The 27,468-nt window shown below is 40.5% G+C and overlaps 1 protein-coding gene across 5 annotated transcripts; it reads left to right on the forward strand.

Annotated features, from left to right (window-relative positions):
- Positions 1-26,003, forward strand: LOC310638575 (cytochrome P450 4B1-like). Of its 5 annotated transcripts, XM_083359749.1 has the most exons (13): positions 1-429; positions 2,940-3,084; positions 4,532-4,576; positions 4,992-5,048; positions 8,428-8,555; positions 8,907-9,031; positions 9,820-9,971; positions 14,027-14,133; positions 22,415-22,605; positions 22,924-23,057; positions 23,785-23,849; positions 24,380-24,462; positions 25,476-26,003. In XM_083359749.1, exons 1-13 carry the CDS (start codon positions 271-273, stop codon positions 25,645-25,647), a joined length of 1,563 nt encoding a protein of 520 aa, XP_083215875.1. In that variant the 5' UTR covers positions 1-270; the 3' UTR covers positions 25,648-26,003. The 5 variants fall into 5 exon arrangements, 4 of the variants coding, with proteins under 4 accessions (XP_083215875.1, XP_083215876.1, XP_083215878.1 ...); XR_014492131.1 differs by lacking the exon at positions 23,785-23,849 and having other exon boundaries at positions 25,476-25,640; XM_083359750.1 differs by lacking the exon at positions 4,992-5,048 and having other exon boundaries at positions 25,476-26,002.
- The last annotated feature ends 1,465 nt before the right edge of the window (positions 26,004-27,468 follow it).

Genomic DNA, 27,468 nt, shown 5'->3' on the forward strand with positions numbered 1-27,468 from the left:
TACGCGGAAGATGCGTCCCGATCTTCTTTCGTAAGCTCGTTAAGGCAACGAAACTTGCCTTTGTACACATTCCAGTTCCACTGGCTCCCGAGGAAGCAACGCCTGCCGCGTTATCTTGCACTTTCTCTCCTTTGCCAACTCTTCATCGAGGCCGTGTAGAGTTCACAACGAGCTTCGCTCCTTGTAGCTTTCTCTCCTTGGGAGAAGCCATTTTTGTTAACCTGGACGGGCAGCCCTTTCTCCCGAGCCAGTGTTGCCCTTTATTTTGCTATGGATCTTTCGCGGGTTTGGCACCTGGTTGCCGTGTTTTGCTTGACGTACGTGCTGATCAAAATTATCCAGCTGCATCGTCGAAGACAGGTGCTGCTGAAAGCTTTGAACAATTATGCCGGTCCCCCTCCCCATTGGCTTTACGGTCATATGCTTGAGGTAAGGTTTTTTTTTAATTAAAGAGTTTTATAAAAGTTACAATATTATCCCAAACCCAACCCACCCCTAAACCCCCTCCCCCACTTCCCAAAGCTGATTACAGGGTTACAAATATATAATAATCATAAACTAACTAACATTGATCAACTATCTAAATAACCAAATACATAATACACTTTAACCTGCCTATAACATGATTACAAACACTAAAAATATCCAACTTATAAAAAAAATTAAATTATAACAAACTAAAGTTTACTCATAAGCTAAATGGAACTTTTTAGTCCCATATTTTTTCTGAATATAATCTATCCATCTTCTCCAAACCGAAATGTATCTGTCTTGTGAATGATCCTTCGAGTAAGCAGAAATCTTAGCCATTTCTGCTAAATTTGACACTTTAAGCGTCCATTCCTCTATAGTAGGCAGGCAATCCTTCTTCCAGTATTGCCCTACCAATAACCTTGCAGCTGTTAACAAATTCACTTGAGGTAAGGTTTGAGTGGAAGGCTGGGAGGGTTTATTCCCTTTTAAATGAGAGGCTGTGAAAATTTGTAGTACTTCTATCTTATGCCCCATTACAGATGGGTCTTTGACTTACAATGGTTCACTTAGTTCAAAGTTACAATGGCACTGAAAAAAGTGATTTATGATTGTTTTTCACACTTTGTTGCAGCATCCGTGGCCATGTGATCAGAATCCAGACACTTGGCAACTGACTCTATTTATGACGGTTGCAGTGTCCTGGGGTTACATGATCACCTTTTGCGACCTTCTTATAAGCAAAGTTAATGGGGAAGCCAGATTTACTTAACAACTGTGTTACTAATTTAAAAACTGCAGTGATTCACTTAACAGCTGTGGCAAGAAAGCTCGTAAAAATGGGGCAAATTCACTTAACAAATGTTTCACTTATCAACAGAAATGTTGGGCTCAATTATGGTCGTAAGCCAAAGACTACCTGTATAAGCAGGAGCATGTCAGTCTCTCTTAGCCAATTCCAGTGGAGACCCAGGGAAGTTTTAGGGGCTACAGTTTAGATATTATGAATCTCATATTGTTTAGTATTTTCTAATGAGAAAATGATTTATTAAACTTCTGTGCTGTTTCTTCCTAGCGTCACTGTGGCTATGTCTTTTACAGTACTTTTACAGTACTCAACAGAACTTTGACTTAGTATTATATGCACATCAGACAGTCCATAGTACAAATCAGTTATGGATTATAATATTCCCTGTGTGACATTGTGTCAGTTAACAGCTACCCAATGTCTTTCCTGGACTTACTTTGCAATCAAAAAAATGGAGAAAATCTATTTGTGTGGTCACTAAGAAGTTGATACCAACTTCATGGCACGTAATCAAAACCTTAATATTGTAGTTCATAAGCAAAATATTCATCCAGTGCACAAAGCCAACATTAAACAAACATCATTATGCCAAATGTGCCAAGGAAGCAAGAACAGCAACACAGATTTCACTATGTTATCTTAAGGGGGTAAATCTTGGAAACTAATTGAAATTCCTCAGCCTCATTTATAGGGAGTTCATTAAGGCAGAATCTCTTTGAACGATCTTAAAAGACTGCTGCCCGTATTTATGTTCACTTGGGGTAAGGTCATGTTTATACTTGTTTATATCTGCCCTGGTATTTTCTTTTCCAGCCTCCCTACAACCACTCATAGAAAGTAAGCAGCACAGCCCAGTTTCCTATCACAGGGTGGATGACAATAAAATCTGTTTTTCTCCTCCTAGTGTTCTGGCCACTTTGGTTTTCAAATAAAAAATTAAAATTCCCTTTCATTCCATTTGTGGCCAGCAAAGTCTCAAGTGCAGGCAACAGAAATGGTCATTGCTATCACTATATCTGTAATCTGAAACTTTCTTCATATTTTGATCAGGAGCAAAAAGAGTTTCTTCCTTGCTGGCTGCATTCACACATCGCTCTGAACCTTAACATTATTTACTTTGATTTTGGGCTAGTCTGATTTGCAGACCCAGTTTGTATATTTGTTCAACCAATTGCACAGAGCTCCAGATTATTTTCAGAACGCAGCAAGATTTTTTTCAAATGTCAGCTTTGTTTCACATCCTATATTATGTTGGATTGACAAAGAGTAATATCTGACATTCTTAGCTAAAAAGTGGCCTACAAGAATAGAAATTAAGTTTCCAAGATGCATGAGATCCTGAAAGGCTCAGTTGAGGTGCATCTCTTCCAGAAGTTGCAACTAAATACTAATGTTTAATGTGATCAAAAGAGAAATTATGTAACACAGGGTACAATAATAATAACTGTATTTTGTTCATTTCATATTTCATTAATGAAATTAAATGTAAATAACATTTTGTTTTATTTGGCTTCACACACTTTTTGTCCTGGCTCCACCTGCTTTTAGGGGAGGGGGTCCTGATAGGTGACTTAAAGGGCAAGGGAAGTCTTTGGCCTGGGGAAAAAAAACACCAAATATCACCTTTTCTTGTTTTCTTCTTTATCTTGCATCAATGCAGTTTCCAGCTGTTTCTGCAGTTTACAAAAAAGTAGAGAAGTGGAGTTGTCTGTATCCATTTGCCTTTCCTTTGTGGTTTGGCAGGTTCATTGCATGTTTGAATATAACACATCCTGATTATGCAAAAACAATACTTGCTCGAACGGGTAAGAGACAAAACAGTCTTAATTAATTAATTAGTTGTAATTAATACTTCAGTGCAGGTGTACATTAACCAGTCAGTAATAAGGGAAGTATTATTACAGGTGGGGATGAGACAGCATATAGGGCGGAGGTACAAAAACTATCCATATGGTGTAGTAACAACAACTTGCACCTAAACATCAGCAAGACGAAAGAGATGGTGTTAGACTTCCGGAGAAAAAAAGAGGAACCTGCCCCACTTTACATCGGGGAGGACTGTGTAGAGAGAGTTCCCTCCTTTAAATTTCTGGGAGTCTACCTCTGTGAAGATCTGACCTGGAAAGTTAACACAACCCAGGTGGCTAGAAAGGCCCAACAGAGGCTTCACTTTCTTAGGATCTTGCGGAAGAACAGGGTAGAACAACAGCTAATGACCCTCTTTTACCGGTCTACCATAGAGAGCGTCCTCTCATATGGTATTGTGGTTTGGTATGCCGGTCTGACAGCCGCGGATAGGAAAGTATTACAGAGGGTAGTGAGCACAGCACAAGACATTGTGGGCTGTTCCCTGACACCACTGGATGACATCGCCAGGGCTCGTTGCCTTGGAAGGGTGAGGAAGATTCTCAGGGATGACTCACACCCTGGACGGTATCTCTTTACTCTCCTACCATCCGGTAGGAGATATAGGAATATAGCCAGCCGTACCAACAGGCTGAAGAATAGCTTTTATCTGTGGGCTGTTAGGCTTTTGAATGGGATGTAATCTTATGCAGAGTTGACTTGGGAGGCCGGTGTGTGGTGTAGTTGGTTCACATAGTGTGGTGGGATGGAGGGTTTGTTGTCACTGTGTGTTGGGGGGAGAGAGCACAGGGGGAGGCTCAGCTAATCTCAATGTACACATGTTGTGCTTTGACAATAAAGGTTTATTATTATATACACATTTATGACTCCAAGGTTCCACAACCGCTGTTGATTGCGGTACAGTTGCAAATTGTGTCATTTCCAATTATGAAAATGTCATTTCCTACCCTTAAGAAAAAGAAAAGCCAGTTTTCTTATGCAGTTTTTATGTTCTTATGCAGTTTTTCATAAAGATTTGCATAAGTATTTATATACATAAATAACATATTCTCTTACTTGATGAATGGATTTTACATTGTAATAGTTTTGAGGTATATATATATATACCAATGGCCTGGCTAATATTGAAGTAGTAACTAGCTAGGGGATATTAAATGGGAAGTTGCAAACTGGGTCTTACAGGGAAAATAAAGTAAGGATGTATATGTATTATGCCTATATTTTAATGTATAATATTCTTTATGAGTTTTTTATCCATAAACAAACCCAGGAATTATCTAGTTATCATTTCCTTAGTAGATATTTTTCTCAGAGATTTTTCTCCAATCACAGCCTAGGGTAATTAATTAATCTATAGGATTTTATTTCTTTTTTCTCTTGTTTTAGAACCAAAAGATAATTTTGGTTATCGGAACATAATTCCATGGATTGGTATGTATATTCCAGTTCTCCATAATGAAGAACAATTGATCAGTTAGCGCAGATAAAATTGCTTATAATTTTATTCTAAAGAATCCCCCTTAGGAGCTTTACATTGTCAAACTTTTCTCATAGCTACTTCATAACTAACGAAAGACAATCTTTACCTTTATTCTGTTTGCTTATTTTAATTTCCATTTGCTTCCACTTCTCTGGAAATGTGTATTGATTGCATATAACAATCAAACAGACAAAATACATGATGGAGAACTGAGTCCACACATTATTTAATATAATGATGTCTGAAAAATATACATGAAATGTATTAGGCATTCTCTAGTAATAAAATTCCAAATAGGTGATATAAACATGTATTATTATTATTATATTATTGTGCCATCACTTCCAGTATCCCCATGATTTATAGAGGGAGTTGAAAAGGGTCAAGAGCTGTCTAGAGAGTTACTGGAAGCAGAAGTGTACAGTAAGTAAATAAACAATTTACATTAGAAATTGAGATTCACATAGAAGCCTTGATTTTGGCAAGGCTTTTATTTGTGAGGGGGGAAAAAAACCTCTAGGTTGGTAGGGTTTTTTAAAATTGATTTTTATGGGCAATGTATTGACTTGCAGGAAGTCAAAAATCATCAGGTTGGACAGAGAATTACATACACGTATTCAGAAAGGAGGGATGCGGTGGCTCAGTGGGTTAGGATGCTGAGCATGTCGATCTGAAGGTCAGCAGTTTGGCGGGTCGAATCCCGAGTGCCGCATAACAGAGTGAGCGCCTGTTACTTGTCCCAGCTTCTGCCAACCTAGCAGTTCGAAAGCACGTAAAAATGCAAGTAGAAAAATAGGGACCACTCCGGTGGGAAAGTAACAGCGTTCCGTGCCTTTGGCATCTAGTCATGCCGGCCACATGACCACGGAGATGTCCTTGGACAAATGCTGGCTCTTCGGCTTTGAAACGGAGATGAGCCCCTAGAGTTGGAAACGACTAGCACGCACGTGCAGGGGAACCTTTACCTTTACCTTTATTCAGAAAGGGCAATGTTTACCTTGCAATACTGCCATCTGCCCACTGTGCCAGCTCAGACACATGCTTCCCAGCAGGTGCCACAGCTTGGCTGATTAAGACAAGGCCTTCAGATTTAACTTGTATGTCATGCATTCTTCTATTGACTACTGAAGTCCTGGAATTAAAATGGATAAAAGTACCATTTTCTCTGGGAAAGCATAAGAAGCATCCCATGTAGATGTTTATGGAGGAGGAATCTTCAGAGGTCAGGGTCTTTCCAACACTGCTGTGCCACCCTTGCCGTCTAATCACTGGGCTCTGGATCTTCTAGTATAAAGAGATATGATCGTGGTAGGAATATCCAACAGTTTGCTTCTTAATCCCTGTCTTCCCTGCCTGCTCTTTTTCCTCCCAATCAATGCATTTAATGCTCGCCAATGGGCCCCCCATGAATCTGATGACGATGGTTTTAAGTACTGTCCCAAAGGTGCTTTTTCCAAAAGGCAGAAGCTGAAACTGGTGGTTCTTTAGGTATGTACTTGATGTATGTACAAAGAAATGAGGAAAAACTGAGATTTCAAACTTCATTACAACTGAATCTATAGTAAGAACATTTACTATAACCATAAACTGAGTTATATTATGTAATGTGGGGATCAAAAGAATCTTCTTCTTGGATGAGAAGTGAAATGTTTTCAAAGGAAAAAAAATCAAGGAAGTCCAGTTGCCTTTTGGAAAAAGCACCTTGGGGACAACATGACCTGGATGACTGAGAATCTCAATAGACATTTGAAATACTGGTTTTTGCAAAAGAATTTTCTCCAAAAGAACTTTGCTCTTCACGATCTTCAGACTCTCTTGATAAATCACTCTGCAAAAACAACATGGAAGAAAAATATATCAACACGTCTGTGTGGATGAACATTAGAGCACAATACTGCATTTCAAGTTTTAATTATTATGCTGTACAATATTACTGATGCAATGCAATGAAAGTTGACAACCAGGTATAGTGATCATAGAATGTATACACTAGGAAGAAACAAATAGGCCATCTAGTCCAACTGTCTGCTCATTGTTGGAACCCATTAAACCATCCCTGATAAATGTCTACCCATTACTTGTTTGAAAACCTCCCATAAGGAAACACACAAAGGAGAAATCATTTATAAAGCAAAGAATAAATCTGAAGAAAACGCTTATCAAGAATGCTCAGGTTAACCAATCGGCTACCAAATAAATTAGAAAGGTAACATGAGTCACAGAAAGGCACAGAGGGTAAGAACTTTTGATCCCCACACATTACATAATGTATCTCAGCTACAGTTTATGATTTATGGTTATAGTAAATGTTCTCACTATAGACTCAGTTGTAATGAAGTTTGAAATCTCAGTTCTCTCTCATTGCTTTGTATGTACATCAGTTGCATAAAGCATCACTTACCTGATTCAAAATTAATGAAATACAATAGTTGTGGAAATGAAGTTTCATTGCTACTGTAAACTATACTGTGGATATAATTTATTTGAACTTCAGTAAGGTATTTGATAAAGTAGATTACAACCTACTACTTGATAAGATAGAAAAATGTGGGTTAGACAGCATCACCACCAGATGGATTCGTAGCTGGTTGACCGGCCGTACTCAGCGTGTGGTTCTCAGTGGAACTGCATCTATATGGAGGGAAGTGAGTAGTGGGGTGCCCCAGCACTGAGCCCAGTGCTTTTCAAGATCTTCATCAATGATTTGGATGAGGGGATAGATGGGGAACTCATCAAATTTGCAGGTGACACCAAGCTGGCAGGAAGACAGGCTTAAGACACAGAGGGATCTTGACAGATTTGAACATTGGGCACAATCTAACAAAATGAAATTCAGTGGTGAAAAAAGTAAGGCTCTACATTTGGGCAAGAAAAATCAAATGCACAGGTATAGTTTAGGAGGTACCTTGCTCAATAGTAGTAACTGTGAAAGGGATCTCGGAGTCCTAGTGAACAATCACTTAAATATGAGCCAGCAGTGTGCTGCAGCTGTCAATGCTGCTAACATCAAATGTTCTTGCTTTGACATCAACACAGTGCTAGGCTGCATTAATAAAGGGATAAAATCAAGATCACATGAAGTGTTAATAGCACTTTACAATGCCTTAGTAAGGCCACACTTGGAATATTGCAAGTATTCCAATGGAAGAAATGGAAGGAAACTAATCAAGGAGAAAAGCAACCTAGAACTAAGGAGAAATTTCCTGACAGTTAGAAACAATTAATCAGTGGAACAACCTGCCTCCAGAAGCTGTGAATGCTCCAGTACTGGAAGTTTTTAAGAAGAGATTGGACAGCCATTTGTCTGAAATGGTATAGGGTTTCCTGCCTGATCGGGGTTAGACTAGGTGACCTCCAAGGTCCCTTCCAACTATTATTATTATTATTATTATTATTATTATTATTATTATTATTATTATTATTATTATTAAACTTTTATTCATAAAACATGAAACCCAGTCAACTGAACACTCAAACTGACTGGCACTAATGGTTGACACGGGTTGTTGCCAGCATCCTAGGTATCAACCAGGTATCTCCTTAAAATGTAGGATGTTCCAAGTAGCACAGTTTTTTGTAGCTTTGCTGGAGTTATTGCAGGAAGCTGCAATTTCTTGATCTTATTATTATTGTTATTGTTATTATTGATTATCTAAATGTAACAAAAATTTGTATAGAGCTATTTATTTATTTATTTATTTTCGTCCTGTCTTTATTATAAGTAATGCAAGATGCCAAACATATATAATACTCCTTCCTTCTCCTGTTTTCCTATTTGATGTGAAGTATCTATTTCCTTCAGGAAAAGGTTTATTGGTCCTGCATGGACCCAAATGGGCACAGCATCGAAAATTGCTAACTCCAGGTTTCCACTTTAATATATTAAAGCCATATGTGCCCCTGATTGCAGACTGTACAAAAGTGATGTTGGTAAGTGTTAATGATTTATTAAAATATTTTCAGCGACTGATTAACTGGCAGCTGAAATGGTGCATGCATGCACCATTTGTGCGTGCATGTGTGTTTGGCTGCAGAATTCTTGGAGATGAAGTCTCCCACCTTAAAGTTGCCAAGCTTGAGAAACATTGTATTAGAGAATCAGAAAAGAAATGTAATGAATGTCCCAGCAAAATTATTATTTTTGAGAAAATTGAGAGGCTATTATCTTATGTTAGAGTAGAAAGATTTATAAAATGTACTATATAATAATTTAGTTTTGCTTGCTTTAAGGGGTCTAGCACAACATAACAGCAATAATTCATTTTTCTTCTGTTGATTTAGGATAAATGGGAACAACTAATCAGTCAGGAAAAACCAGTGGAACTCTTTGAACATGTGAGCCTGATGACACTTGATAGCATCATGAAATGTGCCTTTGGTTATAACAGCAACTGTCAAATGTCCAAGTTGGTATTGCTTTTCTTTTAACTTTGGTTAAAATCTCTTTGGTTGGTAACATATTCAGTAATGATTTAATGGGATCCAAGTAATCCCCGTTATAAAATATACCATCCTTGTATTCTGTAACTACTACTTACCCTCCCATATATACAGAATCACAATGGTGCCACTTACACATTTCATAACTGTCCTCTTTATTTAATATGCAACAGTTGCTCTTCTTTTGGAGATTTTGGCAGTGGAATTCAGGTGTCCCCAAACCAGGAGTTGACATTTAGTTGCAGCCTTTGATGCAGAGCACTCAAAGTTGGCTTGATGTCAATAAAATGCCCTGGAAAATTATACTGTATTAGTTAACGAATAGTCAGAATTGCTTTTAAATAACGTTCCTGAAGTATTAATAGATGTACCTTGTATTGTCTATAATACATTACAGCATTATTATCAAACATTATTAATGTTTGCATTGGCTCATGAGAACTAATTGTTAAATTTCTGGAATTTTGTGAAGTGGGTGAGAGCAAAGCATTGAGCAGACTGTTCAGTGGCTAGTGGCAAGATGGCACAATAGAGTTGATTGTTAAACATTTATCACTGACTATTGTCCAGAAAGCTGAATGAAAGCTTTAATGAGCTGAAATAAATGTAATGGTTTATGGTATAATTTTATGTAAAATCAGAAGTAAGCTTCACTGAGGTATTTCAGAGCTATTGTTTGAAGATTATAAAGTAGTAACTATATTCATATTTAAAATCCTGAATTTATCCTTTGATTTTTCCTGCCCTTCTTTAGGGAAAATTCTTACATTCAAGCTGTTTTTGAGCTTTCCTTCTTGATATATACCAGGATGCACTACATTGTAGGTTACAGTGATCTTCTATATTGGTTCAGTCCTCATGGATTTCGGTTTCGGAAAGCCTGCCATGTTGCTCACCTTCATACAGGTATTTGTCCAATGCTTTGGTTTTGGTTTTGGGTGTTCTGGACCCAAAGAAAGGTAAAAATAAAAAAATGAACAAAAACAACAAGCAAATCTTAAACAACTGTTTGAGAAGAAGAAATCACACAGAGTAGGATTTTTGTTCAATACATCATTTTAAGTGTTTTTGTGTAATTTATATTTCATTAGTATGTTGCTGTTCCAGTCTGCAGTTTTTCAAATGTTGCAATGCACTTCAGTGAAGAAATCACACAATTGGTGTGCTATTACAACCAGGAAAATGACTAATTAAAAAGGTTAACATAACATACAATTTTGCATTTTCTTACAGTGTAAGGAGTTACTATAAACAAGCTTAAAAATAGAAATTGGTTGGCTTATAACAGTGATGGCGAACCTTTTAGAGGCCAAGTGCCCCAAAATGGCACCTGCCTCACCCCACCCACCCGCAAGGCCACCCACCACCTCCACGGCCCACCGCAGCCAATTGCCCAGGCGGCCCTGCAGCGCCGTGGCAGCCACGCCCTCTGCTGGCGCCCCGCAGCAACATCAGCATGCGACAGGCCACAAGGGCGGAGTCTTGTCCCTCCTGCCCGGCTGCCATGTCCTTGGCTGCACTGCTCCGCTTGGGCCTTACCTGGGGGCAACTGTCCGGGGGGCTGCTGGTGAGGAGGGTGCCGCAGGGGGAGGTGGGGCTGGGGCAACGGCGCACGTGCCTATAGAGAGGGCTCTGAGTGCCCCCTCTGGCACATGTGCCATAGGTTCACCACCACTGGCATAACTTTCATTGTTCTCTATATAAATTTACATAGATGGGCTTCAAAGGACATCTTTCAGTTTAATGTTCAGAATATCCTTAAACATTTTCTTTGATTTGAAATTTTAAAAAATAGCATAGTGGCTGATAGATGTCATCATGGCTGAAAGAAATAGAAATAGAAAAAATATTTCCATTACATAGAAGATTATTATGTTGCAATCAGTGAATAAGTAATTTTGATTTTTTTAAGTAATTAAAGATGAATACAGTTCTTAAGTTTAATAAACTCACAACTCGTGGTAGAAGGAAGTAGTAGAAAAGGGGTGGAAGTTTCTAAAGAAGTACATACTAAAAGCCCCGCTGCAAACCATTCCAATGATTTTTTTAAAAAATTGAGGAAGCTGAAGGAACCAATGACAATTTATAAAACATTGAACAAATTCTTGAACACAACAAAGGACACCTAAAAGAATTGCAAAGGGAGACAGCTCATCAAAAAAACAATGGGTGCCCAGGTAATATGGACCATCCAGATCATGTGTTGTATACCAGCCTACTACCGAACTAAGCCTGCCAAATTTATGAACACAAAAGCAAATAGAGCAAAACAAGACACGAACCATGAAACAGGAACTATTCAAACGGTTGCCTTCAGCAAACCAGCCCTCCCACGCATTCCCCTTTTAAACAGTTCAGGGCGTGGCTTCTCTCTGCCTCCTTCCGAGGTGCCCCATTGCCTTCCTCTGTTTACTCCTGATTGACTGCCTCCTGCGTCGGGCGTCCTTGAACAGGGCCAGCTGTGGGTCATCTTCATCCACGCTGTCAGGCTCACACAGCTGGGTCTGCGTGGTAACCAGGTGGGAGGGGCCTGGCTGAGGGCTCTCATCAGCAAGCTCTCCAACCCCCTCAGCAACCTCTCCAGCATCCCCCTCCTCCTCCTCTGAATCGTCCGACCCAAATGCCGAACCCACAGGCTGACTCTGAATCACAACATCATGTTAGGAAACCTGAAATCTGAAAGGGGTGAGATTGTGCAGGATATAGTTGGTAACAATGAGAAAATTGAAGCAATACAAGAGCTAATTTTATCTAGTGATTAAGGCACCACTCTCAGGAAACTGAGAGTTCTAGTTCATCTTAGGCATGAAAGCAAGATGAGTGACTTTAGGCCAGTCACTCTGTCTCAGCCCAACCCACCTCATAGGATTGATGTTGTTGGGAAAATAGGAGGAAGGAGGAATATTAGATATGTTTGCCACCTTTTTTATAAAAATAAGAAAAATGGGATTAAAATAAAGTATACCAGCTATGAATGAAAAAAATGGTATTAAGCAACAGAAGGCAGAACTGTTCAGCTCCTGTTTTAGCTCAGTTCTTCTCCATCAAGAGGTGAAATTTGTGAAGATTAAAAAAGAGGATTGGAGTTTGTGTTTGGTAGAAACATGGGCATAGATTACCGATTAATTTTGAATGAGTTAAATCACTGGGTTAGATTTATTTATTTATTTATTTATTTATTTATTTATTTACAATCTGCAAAGTGACTCTGGGCAGCTATATTGTGTACAAGGGTTCTGAAAGAACTTGCTAATGTTGTTTCATAAATCCTGGAGAACTGAAGAAGTGACAGATTATTGGAGGACGACAGATGTGGCTATCTTCAAAAAAAAGGGGGGGGAAGTAAAATAGAATTAGAAATAGAAATAGAGTAGAATAAGAGGGCTGGAAGGGACTTTGGAGGTCATCTAGCTCAGGCAGGAAACCCTATACCATTTCAAACAAATGGCTGTCCAATCTCTTCCTAAAAACTTCCAGTGCTGGAGCATTCACAGCTTCTGGAGGCAGGTTGTTCCACTGATTAATTGTTTCTAACTGTCAGGAAATTTCTCCTTAGTTCTAGGTTGCTTCTCTCCTTGATTAGTTTCCTTCCATTGCTTCTTGTCCTGCCTTCAGGTGCTTTGGAGAATAGCTTGACTCCCTCTTCTTTGTGGCAGCCCCTGAGGTATTGGAACAGTAGAGGAAAATCCAGAGGACTACAGAATCAGACTGATATTAGTATCTGAGAAAGTTATAGAGCAGTTCATGAAGAGGTCAGTCTGAAAAGACCTTGAAAAAAAGTTGTCATTACAAGAACTCAACATGAATTTATGGGGGAAATACTTGCCAGATTAATTTTTTTTCATATTTTTGAACAAGTAATTTCTTTACTAGATTGTAAGAATTCTATATCAGGACCCATGACATTCTGATTGGCAAGCCAGTTAAGTGTAGACTGGATGACATGACATGACATTAATTGGCTACACTATGTCTTGCTTGAAAATCTTAACTGAAAGAGTATTTTATCAAATATTCCTTCTCAAGCAGGAGTGACACGTTGAAGGGGCTGCCTCAAAATTCAGCCCTTCACTGTATACTCTGCAGCTTTTGTACTAATGACTTGAATGCAGAAATAGAAGAAATGCCTATCAGATTTGTACACGATCTGTTTCACCTTTCCATTATTAAACCAACGAGATCCAGGAATAGCTGGAAGCCATGTAAAATCTGTAATATTTCACCACCCATTGCTTCAGTGCCTAAATTAGTGATCATTTGTGGATAAGGAGTCTTGGAAATCTCTTATTGGCTTCCCTTTTGTTGTTAACTATCCCAAAATAGTAGATAATAATGCATGGAGTTTCAATAAAAGTGAAGAATACTATTTGCTTGAAATGGTGTAACAATGAAGTAGCCTGTAAGAGGCTGAAATAGTGAATGCTCAAGTGATAGAACCAACTTTCCATTACAATTATCTCCCTAACAGAGCAAAGAGGAATCTGGACTTTGGCTTTTATTGTCTATATCGTGAAAGAAAAGGAAGGAGAGAGAAATCCTAAACGTGGCTCAACATTCGTGATACCAATATACTTTTTTTTAAAAAAAACCCACCTTTATCCTACATCAACGAATGAGTTAAAGAGGGATATAGGAAAGAAGGAACTTAGAGATGACACAGTCTTAGTGTGTTAATGTTGTGTTTAGCAGATGCTTTTCATACTGACTGATAACCTGTACAAGTGAGAGGACAACAGAGTCAGAGGGAGGATTCAACAATTGCTTTACCTATCAAGGTCTGCGTATGCATAAACATTGCACTCATATTTAGTAGTAGATTAGAACAAAGGTCACAAAGGCAGGAAGGCGTCAACAGAGGCACCACCAAATTTTATGCTAGCGTAATTCTCCACCAACACAAGCATAAGTGGACAATACTTTACCTCAACATGAGCTATTAACATCAAATATTTCCAATACAGAAAAGGTAATCAAGGAAAGAAAGGAATCTTTGAAGGTTGAGGAAGAACTTCAAAAGATCCAGAAGAAGAGGCACCTGGATTTTCTTGACATTCTTCTCTGTGCCAAAGTAAGTACTACAAGGAGGAAAACATTGGTCAGTTAATTATACTTGTTCTGATTATAATTTCTAAATGATTTTAGCATCAATAGTCTTTATATAATCAAATAAGAACCCTGCAATTATAATTTATGCTATGAAGTTTTGAAACTCAAAGAGAAGTGATATGGATATAGATCAGGGCTTTTTTGTCATAGAACGCTCAGAACGGAGTTCCGGCACCTTTTTTGGATGGAACCTTGTAGGGTAGGCAAGGTGGGTTGTATGACACGTGTGAGTTCCGGCAGCTTTTTCTTTTACAAAAAAAGCACTGATATAGATATATAATTTCTGAGAGTCTGGGGATTTAAGGTGATACAAGAAACAAGGATTGTTTTCCTCTTTAATTTTTAGAAAGGGAGATAATAACATGATTGGAAAAGATTGCACCCTCTCCTGAGTTCTATTAATTGCCTCTGAACCCTAGGAGACATATTTGTTTGTCTCCATTTTACTGTCTAGCTAGCATCAAGAAACACATCTGTTCAGGTTGCTGTTTCTACACTGTTTGCCAGGAGAACTTGATTTCTGAGAATATACACATTATGGAATGTTGGACATACAGTATTTGCCGTGTTAGGATTACATGCAGCAGCAATGAGCAACAGACTTGGTTTATACCTTATGCAAAACATATACTCTATACCTGTAGTAAATACAGTTAGCTGGGGTCACAAATATTCTCTTTTTATAAAGTTTTTAAAAAGAATATTAAAAACTAATACAAACTAGTAAAAAATAAGAAAGAAAAAAGAAAAATCAAAGAGAGAGCTAAACTACAAGAAAGGGAAAAAAGTAAAATAGAAAAGAAAGAAAAAATACAAAGACACGGCTTCTGATCTTTACAGCAGCTTTAAGTACAATTATAATCTTACCTCTTACTCTAAAGTTAAAACATTGGTCTCTTTTTCTATAATCTATCCTGCCTAATAATCAAAATCATAAACCATACATTTACTTTTGTTCTGTTTTTCATAAAAAGTCCATAAGGGGTTCCAGTCAGGAATAAACATACAGTAGATACTGTCTTTTCTGTAATAAAAAAACCCTCAATTTGGACACCTCAACAAGTTACAACATCTTCCCCAACAATTCCTTATATTTTGTTGTTGTTAGCTGCGAAGTCGTGTCCGACCCATCGCGACCCTATGAACAACGTTCCTCCAGGCCTTCCTGTCCTCTACCATCTTCTGGAGTCCATTTAAGCTCACGCCTACTGCTTCAGTGACTCCATTCAGCCACCTCATTCTCTGTCGTCCCCTTCTTCTCTTGCCCTCAATCTTTCCCAGCATTAGGCTCCTCTCCAGTGAGTCCTTCCTTCTCATTAGGTGGCCAAAGTATTTGAGTTTTAGCTTCAGGATCTGGCCTTCTAAATAGCAGTCAGGGTTGATCTCCTCTAGGACTGACCGGTTTGATCGCCTTGCATTCCAAGGGACTCACAGGAGTCTTCTCCAGCACCATAGTTCAAAGGCCTCAATTCTTTGGCGCTCAGCCTTTTTTATGGTCCAACTTTCACTGCCATACGTTGCAACTGGGAAGACCATAACCTTGACTATACGCACGTTTGTTGACAGGGTGATGTCTCTGCTTTTTAGTGTGTTCTCTAGATTTGTCATGGCTTTCCTCCCAAGGAGCAAGCGTCTTTTAATTTCTTGGCTACAGTCCCCATCTGCAGTGATCTTGGAGCCCAGGAAAATAAAATCTGTCACTACCTCCATTTCTTCTACATCCATTTGCCAGGAATTGAGAGGGCCGGATGCCATGATCTTGGTTTTCTTAATGTTAAGTTTCAACCCAACTTTTGCACTCTCCTTCTTCACCCGCAACAAGAGGCTCTTTAGTTCTTCTTCACTTTCTGCCATTAGAGTGGTATCATCTGCATATCTTAGGTTGTTGATATTTCTTCCAGCAATCTTAATTCCAACTTTTGATTCATCTAGACCTGCCTTTCTCATGATGTGCTCTGCATATAAGTTAAATAGGCAGGGCGATAGTATACAGCCTTGCTGGACTCCTTTCCCAATTTTGAGCCAATCAGTGGTTCCGTGTCCAGTTCTCACTGTTGCTTCTTGGCCCACATATAGGTTTCTCAAGAGACAAATAAGATGGTCTGGTACGCCCATCTCTTTAAGAACTTGCCACAGTTAGTTATGATCCACACAATCAAAGGCTTTAGCATAGTCAATGAAGCAGAAGTAGATGTTTTTCTGGAACTCTCTAGCTTTCTCCATGATCCACCGTATGTTGGCAATTTGATCTCTAGTTCCTCTGCCTCTTCGAAATCCTGCCTGTACTTCTGGTAATTCTCAATCCACATACTACTCGAGTCTAGCTTGTAGGATTTTAAGCATAACTTTACTAGCATGAGATATGAGAGCAATGGTGCGATAGTTTGAACATTCTTTGGCACTGCCTTTCTTTGGAATTGGAATGTAAACTGATCTTTTCCAATCCTGTGGCCACTGTTGAGTTTTCCAAATTTGCTGGCAAATTGAGTGTAGCACTTTTACTGCATGGTCTTTTAAGATTTTGAATAGCTCAGCTGGAATACTGTCACCTCCACTAGCTTTGTTGTTGCTCACCTTTTCTAAGGCCCATTTTACTTCACATTCTAGGATGTCTGCCTCGAGGTCAGTGACCACCTTGTTGTGATTATCAGGGACGTTAAGCTCATTCTTGTATAGTTCTTCTGTGTAATTTTGCCACCTCTTCTTAATCTCTTCTGCCTCTGTTAGGTCCCTGCCGTTTTGGTCCTTTATCATGCCCATTTTTGCATTAAACATTCCCTTCATCTCTCCAATTTTCTTGAAAAGATTTCTGGTCCTCCCTATTCTATTGTTTTCTTCTATTTCTTTGCACTCTTCATTTAAGAAGGCATTCTTATCTCTTCTAGCTATTCTCTGGAATTCTGCATTCAATTGGGCGTATCTTTCTTTTTCTCCCTTGCCTTTCGCTTTCCTCCTTTCCTCAGCTATTTGCAAAGCTTCCTCAGACAGCCATTTTGCTTTCTTGCATTTCTTTTTCTTTGGGATGGTTTTAGTTGCTACCTGTTGTACAATGTTGCGAACCTCTGTCCATAGTTCTTCAGGCACTCTGTCTGTCAAATCTAATTCCTTAAATCTATTTGTCACCTCTACTGTATATTCAACAGGGATATGATTTAATTCATACCTGAGTGGCCTAGTGCTTTTCCCGACTTTCTTTAGTTTAAGCCTAAACTTTGCAATGAGAAGCTCATGGTCTGAGCCACAGTCAGCTCCTGGTCTTGTTTTTACTGACTCTATAGAGCTTCTCCATCTTTGGCTGCAGAGCACATAGTCAATCTGATTTCTGTGTTGACCGTCTGGTGATGTCCATGTGTAGAGCCGTCTCTTGGGTTGTTGGAAAAGAGTGTTTGCTAAGACCATCATATTCTCTTGACAAAATTCTATCAGCCTGTGCCCTGCTTCATTTTGTACTCCAAGGCCAAACTTGCCTGTTATTCCGCTTATCTTTTGGCTTCCTACTTTAGCATTCCAATCCCCCATGATGATAAGGACATCATTTTTTGGTGTTAGTTCTACAAGGTGCTGTAGGGCTTCATAGAACCGGTCAATTTCATCCTCTTCAGCACTGGTGGTTGGGGCATAGACTTGGACTACTGTAATATTGAATGGTTTGCCTTGGATTCAAACTGAGATCATTCTGTCATTTTGAGGATTGTATCCCAGTACTGCTTTTCCTACTCTTATTGACTATGAAGGCTACTCCATTTCTTCTGAGGGATTCTTGCCTGCAGTAGTATATCTGATGGTCCTCTGAATTAAATTTACCCATTCCTGTCCATTTTAGTTCGCTGATACCTAAGATGTCGATGTTCAGTCTTGTCATCTCTTGTTTGACCACGTCCAGCTTGCCTTGATTCATGGATCTTACATTCCAGGTTCCTATGGAGAAAAAATCTTTACAGCATCGGACTTTCCTTTCACCACCAGACACATCCACAGCTGAGCATCCTTTCGGCTTTGGCCCAGTCGCTTCATTCTTTCTGGCGCTACTAGTACTAGCCCTCTGCTCTTCCCCAGTAGAATATTGGACGCCTTCTGACCTGAGGGGCTCATCTTCCAACGTCATATCGTTTTGCCTTTCCTTTTGGTACTGTCCATAGGGTTTTCATGGCAAAGATACTGGACTGGGTTGCCATTTCCTTTTCCAGTGGATCATGTTTTGTCAGAACTCTCTGCTATGACCTGTCCGACTTGGGTGGCCCTGCACGGCATAGCTCATAGCTTCATTGAATTATGCCTTTGCCACGACAAGGCAGTAATCTATGAAGGGGATTCCTTATATACGTTGTAGGTATTGGTGAGTCTTTCTAACTTTGCACATACTATATCACTGCAGTTTTAATATATATAAACAAAGTTCCATAACTTTTTCCCAACAGCTTGTTTATCAGTCCCAAAAGAAAGACCTTTGGTCTCAATTGTATATTAATTTTAAAATCCTCTGAATCAGTGAAATTGAATCCAAAATTGTATAGCTTTTTAACACATCCATCAGGTATCATAAAATGTCCCTTCTTGTTCTTCATGTCTCTAACATGTTTTTGAAGTGTCTTTATACATTCTAGACATTTTTTTCTGATGACATATGCCAACAGTATATCATTTCAAAAAATTCTTCATGTTTAAAACAAAGTGTAAATTTTAATTCTTTCAACCACATATTTTCCTATTGTTCCACTGCATAACGAAAACTTTAGCCCAAGTTATATTCTTTCACGTGCTTCCATTTCAAATTTCAACAGAAGTTCGTACATCTAAGCAATTACATGCATCTCTTTTATGGATAATTCCATTTTAAACTTTTAAAATCCACCAATTGATTTCACTCTTTAATATTAAACAAAAAACATATCCATAAAGGTGCAGATTGTTTGTCAGTTTTAATTCTAATTTATTCAAAAGCACTTTCACGTAAAAAATTGTCAAAAAAACTATCCACTTTATTGTTTCAAAGCTTTCTTACATCTACTTAAGCTTTTTTTTGAAAATTTTTATTAGTGTATCAGAATATAAAATACAAGCAAAATGAAAACAATGGAAAACTAATGAATGAAAAAAGGAAAAGAAAAAAGTGTGGGGTAAAGGGGAAAAAAGTGTTCACTTCTGACTCTCTAGCACAGTAAAAGATAATAACACTACTGCCTCAACTTTTTACTTTTACACAATAATATATAGTAGCCATTTCTATAAAAACTTATATAATCAGCAAATATAATCAGCAAAACCAAAATGAAAGTTTGATTTTTTTTCCATCAGAAGCACAAAATTCAGAAGCGATTTCCAAATGGAAACCAAATTAGATATGTTGTTTTCTTTGACTAAAACAATCAATTTAACCATCTCTACTTTTTTTTCTTTTTTGGTGCAGGAAATAACATGTATTTCTGTTTGTACCTATTAATCTTTCTAAAATATTTATATTTTACAACATAATTTATAATATGAATATTTTTTTGTAGATAATTTTCAAGTATGTCTCTAAAATGTGCTTTAGGTATCTTCTTAGCTTCCTCTTGTGATCAAAGAACTTTTTTTCCTAGCCCAGGGGTCGGCAACCTGAAACAGCAAAAGAGCCAATCGGAACCGGTTCCGTCACACACACAAAAAACTGGGAGCCACAAAATGTGCGCACACACGTGCATGCGCAGAACAAGGCAAAATGTGCACCAGCCTCGCCCCTGTCCACCTCTGGTATGGACGGCTCTGTCGTCCTGGCTTTTCCTCCCTCAGAAAAGTCTGCTCTCCCTCCGCCCTGTGCGCTCTCTCTCTCTCTGGGACTTCTTTCCGCCTATTGTGAAGGTTCCAAAGAAGCAGAGGAGCAGGCTGACAGGGAGAAGACTCTTCCGAGGCTTTGCTAAAGAGGGAGGCAGTGGTGGGGTTAAAATAAAACAGGCGGGGGGAGGTTGAGGAAACCCAGCAGAAGCCTACATCAGAGGACGAGTAAGTAAGGCAAGATCGGGGAGAGGAAGAAACCTTTCGGGGCTTGCCCAGCAGGCAGCTGCTCCCCGCTCTGAGGAAATCGCCATGGCAGGAGTGGAAAGAAGTGGGGGAGCGCCTCTCTCCCCAGTCTACCAAGCAAATAAAAGTTGAATGCAGCGGCTGTCAGGCAGGGACCGCGAGGAGCAGCCAAGATTGGAGGAGCAGAAGTCAACAGTGCCAAAGAGGAGGAAGGAAAGGAAAAGTGCGGGGGGGGTGTTGTCTTTAAATAGTCACAGACACTTTTCCCCCCTTTTATCCTATTTTTTGCAACAACCAGTTGCAGATATCCACATATGTATGCTTGTCAGGTTTGAAAGCCTCCATTTAAGTCTGTGCATGTGCACAGACATAGGCTGACTCCTCGTCTCCTGCTCTTGCTGCCTTTCTTGTCTCTCTCTGCCACTTAAAGCCATCCTGCACTTAAAGCCAGACACCCTCCTTTCCCCCCTTCCCCCCCTCTGTGTGTGTGTGTGTGTGTGTGTGTGTGTGTGTGTGTATGAGGGAGAGAGAGACTTACTCGGGAATGGCTGGTAGAGGTGCCGGCAGTCCGGCGTTGTTTCCCCACTCATGTGTGTGTGTGTTTGTGTCAGACCCGTGTGAACGTCTGGAAGAGGCACCCATATGGAATTGCCAGCTGATCCTTATGGCCAGCCCCGACCTCTGCAAGGGGAAAGCGAGGGAGATTGTCAGGAGCACGAATCGGCACGTGCTGAGAAACGCCGATCTCGCGCTGCTGCAATCTCTCTCACTCGGTTTCAGCTTGCTTTCTCTTGCAGCGAGGCAAGTTTAAACTGAGCGAGGGAGATTGCAGCAGCACGAGATCGGCGTTTCTCAGCATGCACCGATTCGCGTTCCTAGCAATCTCCCTCACTTCGTTTCAGCTTGCTTTCTGCAAGAGAAAGCCGGGCCGCAGGAAAAAAGTTGCCGAGAAAATGGGGCGGTGGAGGTTTGCCGCACATTCTCTCAGTGGAGACTTCTTTCGGGGGATCGGGGCAGCAGAGGCTGGATCCCCCGAAAGAAGTCTCCGCCAAGAGAATGTGCGGCAAGCCTCCACCACCCGATTCTCTCGGCAGACCGCTCCACCGCCCAATTCTCTTGGCGGAGACTTCTTTCGGGGGATCCAGCCTCTGCCGCCCATTCTCAGCTGAGAGAAGGGGTGGCAGAGGCTGGATCCCCTGAAAGAAGTCTTCGCCGAGAGAATGCGCGGCAAGCCTCCACCGCCCGATTCTCTCGGCAGAGCGCTCCACAGCCTGATTCTCTCGGCGGCTTGCTGTCCCCTTCTCGGCGGAGACTTCTTTTGGGGGATCCAGCCTCTGCCGCCCCTTCTCTTAGCTGAGAGAAGGGGCGGCAGAGGCTGGATCCCCTGAAAGAAGTCTCTGCCGAGAGAATGCGCGGCAAGCCTCCACCACCTGATTCTCTCAGCAGAGCGCTCCACTGCCCGATTCTCTCGGTGGCTTGCCATCCCCTTCTCTCGGCGGAGACTTCTTTTGGGGGATCAGGGCAAGGGGAGACCTGCCAGGCAGGGAAGAGGCAGGCCCTGGGCACCCCAAGACTGGCCACCCCCAACCACAGAGCAGGTAGAAAAAGGGCCCACTCACCATTCAAGTCTTCTCGTCTCTCCGCTTCCTCCGCTGCCACCCTTTGCAGTCTGAAGAACAGGTTTGTGGGCAGTCCCACAAACGGCTTGAGAAGTTCAACCAATCAATTCAAACTTCAGGAGGTTTTTTTTGTGAGCATTTTGAATTGATCGGTTGAACTTTTTGAATCCCACTTTTTTTTCCCCGGGACTGCACATGGCGGAGGAGGACTGGGAGCTGCAGGAGACGGCTTAAAGAGCCGCATGCAGCTCCAGAGCCGCAGGTTGCCGACCCATGTCCTAGCCAATCAGAATTCATAAAAATCAAGGAATTTCAGCCACCCACAATAAAGTATTCCTGCAGTCTATTCATGAGGAACAGCTGTCTGGAATTCAAGTGGGCTATCTCATGTTCTCTCCTTTATCTGGAAAGACAGCACTGGCTTGAATTTGTATGTGACCTATGTTCTCTACCACAATGCCATCCCTGCTTCATCAGGGACATCTAGTCTGCCATAGATCCCTACCTGGAAGACAGGACCACAAAATACTGTTAAGACCTGCAAAAATATATTTATTGCTTAGAGTCTTATATGAAAAAATGAATTCTTCGATAAAATCTTACCAATAAAAGTTTCTCAATCTTTAGGATGAAAATGGCATTGGATTATCTGATGAAGAGGTACGTGCTGAAGTGGACACGTTTATGTTTGAAGGTCATGACACAACAGCTAGCGGGATCTCTTGGCTGCTGTATTGCCTTGCACAAAATCCAGAGCATCAGGAAAGATGTAGAGAGGAGATAAAATGCATTCTGGGAGATCGTGACACAATCGAGTGGTAAGTGTTTTTACTGAAGAGTTTTCCTACAAGTGTATTGATTCAGTAGGTAGGTATGGGATATTAGTGAGTGATATTATAAGTATTGGGTGGTTATACACGCTAAAAGGGTGCCCACTGATTGCATTTTGTTAGGTCTTGGTTCTGCTGCTGTGATTGTGTTCTTATTACTGAGAGGCCATAGAATCTCAGTGAAATTATCAATATGTATACTCTAGCACGAGAACTACCAATACAGAAGGTCCATAGGATTGGATTTAAATAACTTATCTGATTTGTAATTAATCTATTAATGTACTTTGTTTCAACATATTCCAGGGATGATCTTAATAAGATGACTTACTGCACCATGTGCATTAAAGAGAGTCTCCGCCTTTACTCCCCAGTACCTGGAGTGTCCCGACTATTAACCAAACCTGTTACATTTTTTGATGGGAAAACTTTACCTGAAGGTTCACATCATTTTATTCTACTCTCATATCCATAGATCCTTTTTATCTGCAACACATGTTATCTTTATACAGTTTGTCTCTAAATTATCTTACTTTCATTATTTAGCTAGGAGGCTCTATTTCAGTTCTATAATACTCGGGCTAGCTTACTAATGAAACTTAAAATGAATTAAAACAACTTATTCACAGTTCAGCCTACCAATCTCTTTCCTTCCACTGCCCAAAGGGGCAGTAATGTATCTAACAAGAATGGAATAAAAATTGGGCAGACTTTAGGACTGATTGAAGTGTCTTTATCTGCTAGGAACTGAATTAGGAATAAACAATCCCTGAAGACCTGGCAAAAAATTCATGTTATTTTTGTTGAGAAGAAGCCTTACTAGAAAGATAGTATACCTGAAGGCACTGAAAACTACTGAGATATCTAAGTCAATTAATAGAAATTCTGCCTGCCCTTCTACTGGTGTAGGCTATCCCAGTGGGATTCCATAGTTTAAATGCAGATACATTATGATTACATATACCAGAACTACTGTTTTGGTTCAGAAACATCAGGGAATGTTAAGTTCCTATTATTTGTGTACCGTATGGCAGCCATAGGCACCAATCTCAATTTCCATCAGTGAATGGACATAAAACCTCCAGCACTGAGTCCATCAGAGCTTCTATTGCCATCTCATTACATGCAATCCAACATGACTCCTTTGCCACATTGATTGTTTCACAGGCACTTGGACCGTGATAAGCATTCATCTTATCCACAAGAACCCCAGTATATGGCATAATCCAGAGGTATGGTATTTGGTGATGTTGTAATTATTTTCTCCAAAAGAAAGCCATATCCTTTGAGTTGACTAGAACAAAGTCCAGAGTTGTCACAGTACCCTTCTAAATGGCATTTAAGATTAATACAAACATAATCTATAAAAATGAAACAAAAGGTTCACTTTGTAAAACATTTATTGTTAACACAACAACTGAAAAATATTTTCTCAGATTAGGGGCAATTGTTTAATGATAGATTTCATGCTAGGGTGCACAAGATCCCAGTTTCAGTCTACAGCAGTTCCAGATACAAATTGGAAGAAAATTGCTTAAAAACCTAAAGAGTAATTGCTCACTGTAAAGTAGACTGCACTGAACAAATTGGATAGCTTTGTATCTGTTCAAAGACCAGCTAAAGTGATCCTAATTTTCTCTTTTTATGGCACTCGATAGAAATGGATGTTCTCTAATAACTTGGTCAACTGCTATTTCTTTTGTAACCATCTACTGAAAATAAGTTTCTTTAAAATGAGGAAAAAACCCTTTCTTGTTTTTAGATGTTTGACCCCCTGAGATTTTCTCCTGAGAACTTATCCAATAGAAATCCTCATGCTTTTCTTCCTTTTGCTGCTGGGCCAAGGTGAGCTCATATTGTATAGATATAGGCATATTAATTAGAATGTCTTTGTTCATGTCTTGCCAAAACTGAGCTAAACACAATGAACCCAACATCTTGATCCTTATGAGCAGATTTCTTTGGTAGGCGAACAAAATCAGCTGGTGCTGAGATGAGCATTCTTTCATTAGGATTTTTGGTTCCAAAGATTTGCTATTTATTACTAAAGCAGCAAAAAAGAAAAGAAAAGTGGGTATAAAAAGGGTATATAAAGGTGGATATATTTAGAGGGCTTTCTAGATGGTAGCAGTAGCAGTAGGTGTCATCTCCTTTTTAAAATTACTGTTTTCACCACCATTGCTGACAGAAGAAATGGTGGTAGAAAAAGTAATACTCTTTGTATGGTATTCCATTCTCCTTTTAATTTTTTTGCATAATTTGTCAGAATATCAATCCAAAAGGGTTTCTGGGTCTTTAAAAAAAATGGAAAAAGTAACCTATAGTTACCTATAGAAGAGTCTTCTCGGGAGCATCTTTGTTATTGTTAGCTGCGAAGACGTGTCCGACCCATCGCGACCCTATGGACAACGTTCCTCCAGTCCTTCCTGTCGTATTGTATTGCCTTTTGGTACTGTCCATAGGATTTTCATGGCAAAGATACTGGAGTGGGTTGCCATTTCCTTCACCAGTGGATCACGTTTTGTCAGAACTCTCGGCTATGACCTTTCCGTCTTGGGTGGCCCTGCATGGCATAGCTCATAGCTTCACTGAATTACGCAAGCCCCTTTGCCACGACAAGGCAGTAATCCATGAAGGGGCAGAAGCATCTTAGAATGTTGCTATTATGTCTCGTAGTATATTTCAAAGTACACTCTGGGCAAGATAAATTAACTATCAGAGAATTTGAGGAGTTGGGACTCCTAGGACAACTGTAAGATAACAGTTTAGTGAACTGCCATCTAAGGAGAAGGTTAGGAGTTTGGAAATTAATTTCCAGATGGATGCAGCTTTGATAACAACTTTTCTTGTCCTTTCAGAAACTGCATTGGACAACAATTTGCCATGAATGAGATGAAAGTGGCTCTTGCTATGACTTTGCTTCGATTTGAATTGTCACCTGATTTTTCAAAGCCTCCACCTGTTCCAGTGCCTCTGATTGTCTTGCGTTCTGATACTGGAATTCATCTTTGTTTGAAGAAACTGGGGTGAACCTATGATAATAGAAGAAATCATTCATGTGGGGGGCAGGGAAGGGCCACTACAGAATTTTCTTATCCAGCCAGGTGCCCTGCACATGTTTTGAGATTATAATTCCCAGAATACTTCTGTTGCTCTTGAAAAAATGTTGAGACTTTAATCATGGTAGCTGGGAATTAAAATCCTAATACCTCTGGGGACTTACTGAAAATGGGAAGAGAATGTAAAAATTATAAAATGATATTTGCCAATAATTACCAGGAAACATATTTTCTCCTGCTGAAAGGTTGAATGGCCAAGATATCTGGCTTCATCTACTGTCAATTCATTCTTAGATTAACTACAACAGGGGTGTCAAACTCAATTTCATTGAGGGCCACATCAGCATTATGGTTGCCCTTGGGGGGGGCGGGGGGGCGTAGCCGGGTGGGCGTGGCCAGCTCAATGCTGCTCACTCAGCACAGCTTACTCGAAATGCCTGGGTCAGGAGAGAACAAGTTGCACCAGCTAATTTGATGTGGGGACATCTCATTGCCCTACAAGCTCTTCACCTCCCCAAACATCTGCAGCCAAGAATGTGTATAGGATGGAAAGGCCTTCTTCCCAAGCCCAGGCATGATTGGTAGTTTGTTAGCTCAGATGTAGATAGCCTCCTAGTCTCCAAGCTGAGAGAGAGAGAGAGGGAGGGAGGGAGGGAGGGAGAGAGAGAGAGAGGGAGGGAGAGAGAGAGAAAGAGAGAGAGAGAGAGAGAGAGAGAGAGAGAGAGAGAGAGAGAGAGAGAGAGAGAGAGAGAGAGAGAGTTCCTTCTGCCTTGACAGATCTCTGGAGAGCAAGAGGAGGCAGGGAGCAGCACTTCCCAGTCCTGCATGAGGGAGGCTGGCCGTTCTTGAAAGGGAATCCCCATTTCCACTCGTGTGGATGGAGGAAAAAATCAGCAATCCACCATCACTCAGAAGCTGGTCTAGCAGCCACAAGGACTACTCAGCCTCCATTTCTGATCAGATTCTGATATTTTCAGGGCTGCCTTCCAGTCTCTCATTGCAGGGGGGGGGATCAAGCTTTCCCAAATAGGAAACAAGGAACCACTTGCTCCATTTTTTCCCAACAACTCTCCTATGTCCATGAAGCCCAGAAATAGAGTTCAAAATCCCTGAAATAACCATCCAAAATTTAGCTTTTGCAAGCAATGCTGGTTAGTTCTTTCAAGGTCTGTCAGTCTGTCCTTTGGGGGAGACCCAAAGCATCCCTCCATTGATTTCAACATATTTTCCACCAAGAATCAGACTGAGCATAATGTGGTTTGGGGACCCAGGAGACAAGGGGATGGGGCTCATGGGGGCACTGGCAGGGATGGCCCGTGGAAAAGGAGGCCAGCAGCATGTGATCCAGGCTGGGAACATGCGGGGGGGGGGAGCAACTCCAGGACAGAGGGATGGAGCCAGTCTGGGCACTGCCCAAAATTGCAGGAGGGTGGCTGCTGCTTCACTCTTGTGGCCCCAAAGAGCTGCCCAGCATTCTGCCTCACCCCCTCCCAACTCTCCGCAGCCCCAGGCCCGCTTGCACTGAAGGGCACAAGGAGACTTTGAAATTAACAGCACATTTTCTCCTCCACACAAATCTGGAGACATTCCCAGGCCATCAAGGCCCAGGGCTGTGGTGTTCACAGAGCCAAGGGTGGCACCTACTCTGGAACAGTTGGGGCACAAAGGAGCATCTGGAGATGCCCCAGTATGACTCCTGCTGAAAGAAAGTTGACAGCAGTGTCCCTGAGGGACAGGCAGGGTGGCAAAAACAGTTTTTAGTGCTCAGCTCTACTATACCGCCCAGACCCCA

Source organism: Vipera ursinii, assembly GCF_947247035.1.
Source record: "Vipera ursinii genome assembly, chromosome: 3".
In the NCBI taxonomy this organism is placed as follows: domain Eukaryota; kingdom Metazoa; phylum Chordata; class Lepidosauria; order Squamata; family Viperidae; genus Vipera; species Vipera ursinii.

What these genes read in the sequence shown, in the direction of transcription:
- LOC310638575 (XM_083359749.1), top strand. Translation starts at nt 271, where the DNA reads ATGGATCTTTCGCGGGTTTGGCACCTGGTTGCCGTGTTTTGCTTGACG. An exon ending in TTTACGGTCATATGCTTGAG is followed by an intron (nt 430 to 2,939) that starts GTAAGGTTTTTT and finishes GCATCAATGCAG; the next exon opens with TTTCCAGCTGTTTCTGCAGT. An exon ending in TGTTGCTCACCTTCATACAG is followed by an intron (nt 9,972 to 14,026) that starts GTATTTGTCCAA and finishes TTTCCAATACAG; the next exon opens with AAAAGGTAATCAAGGAAAGA.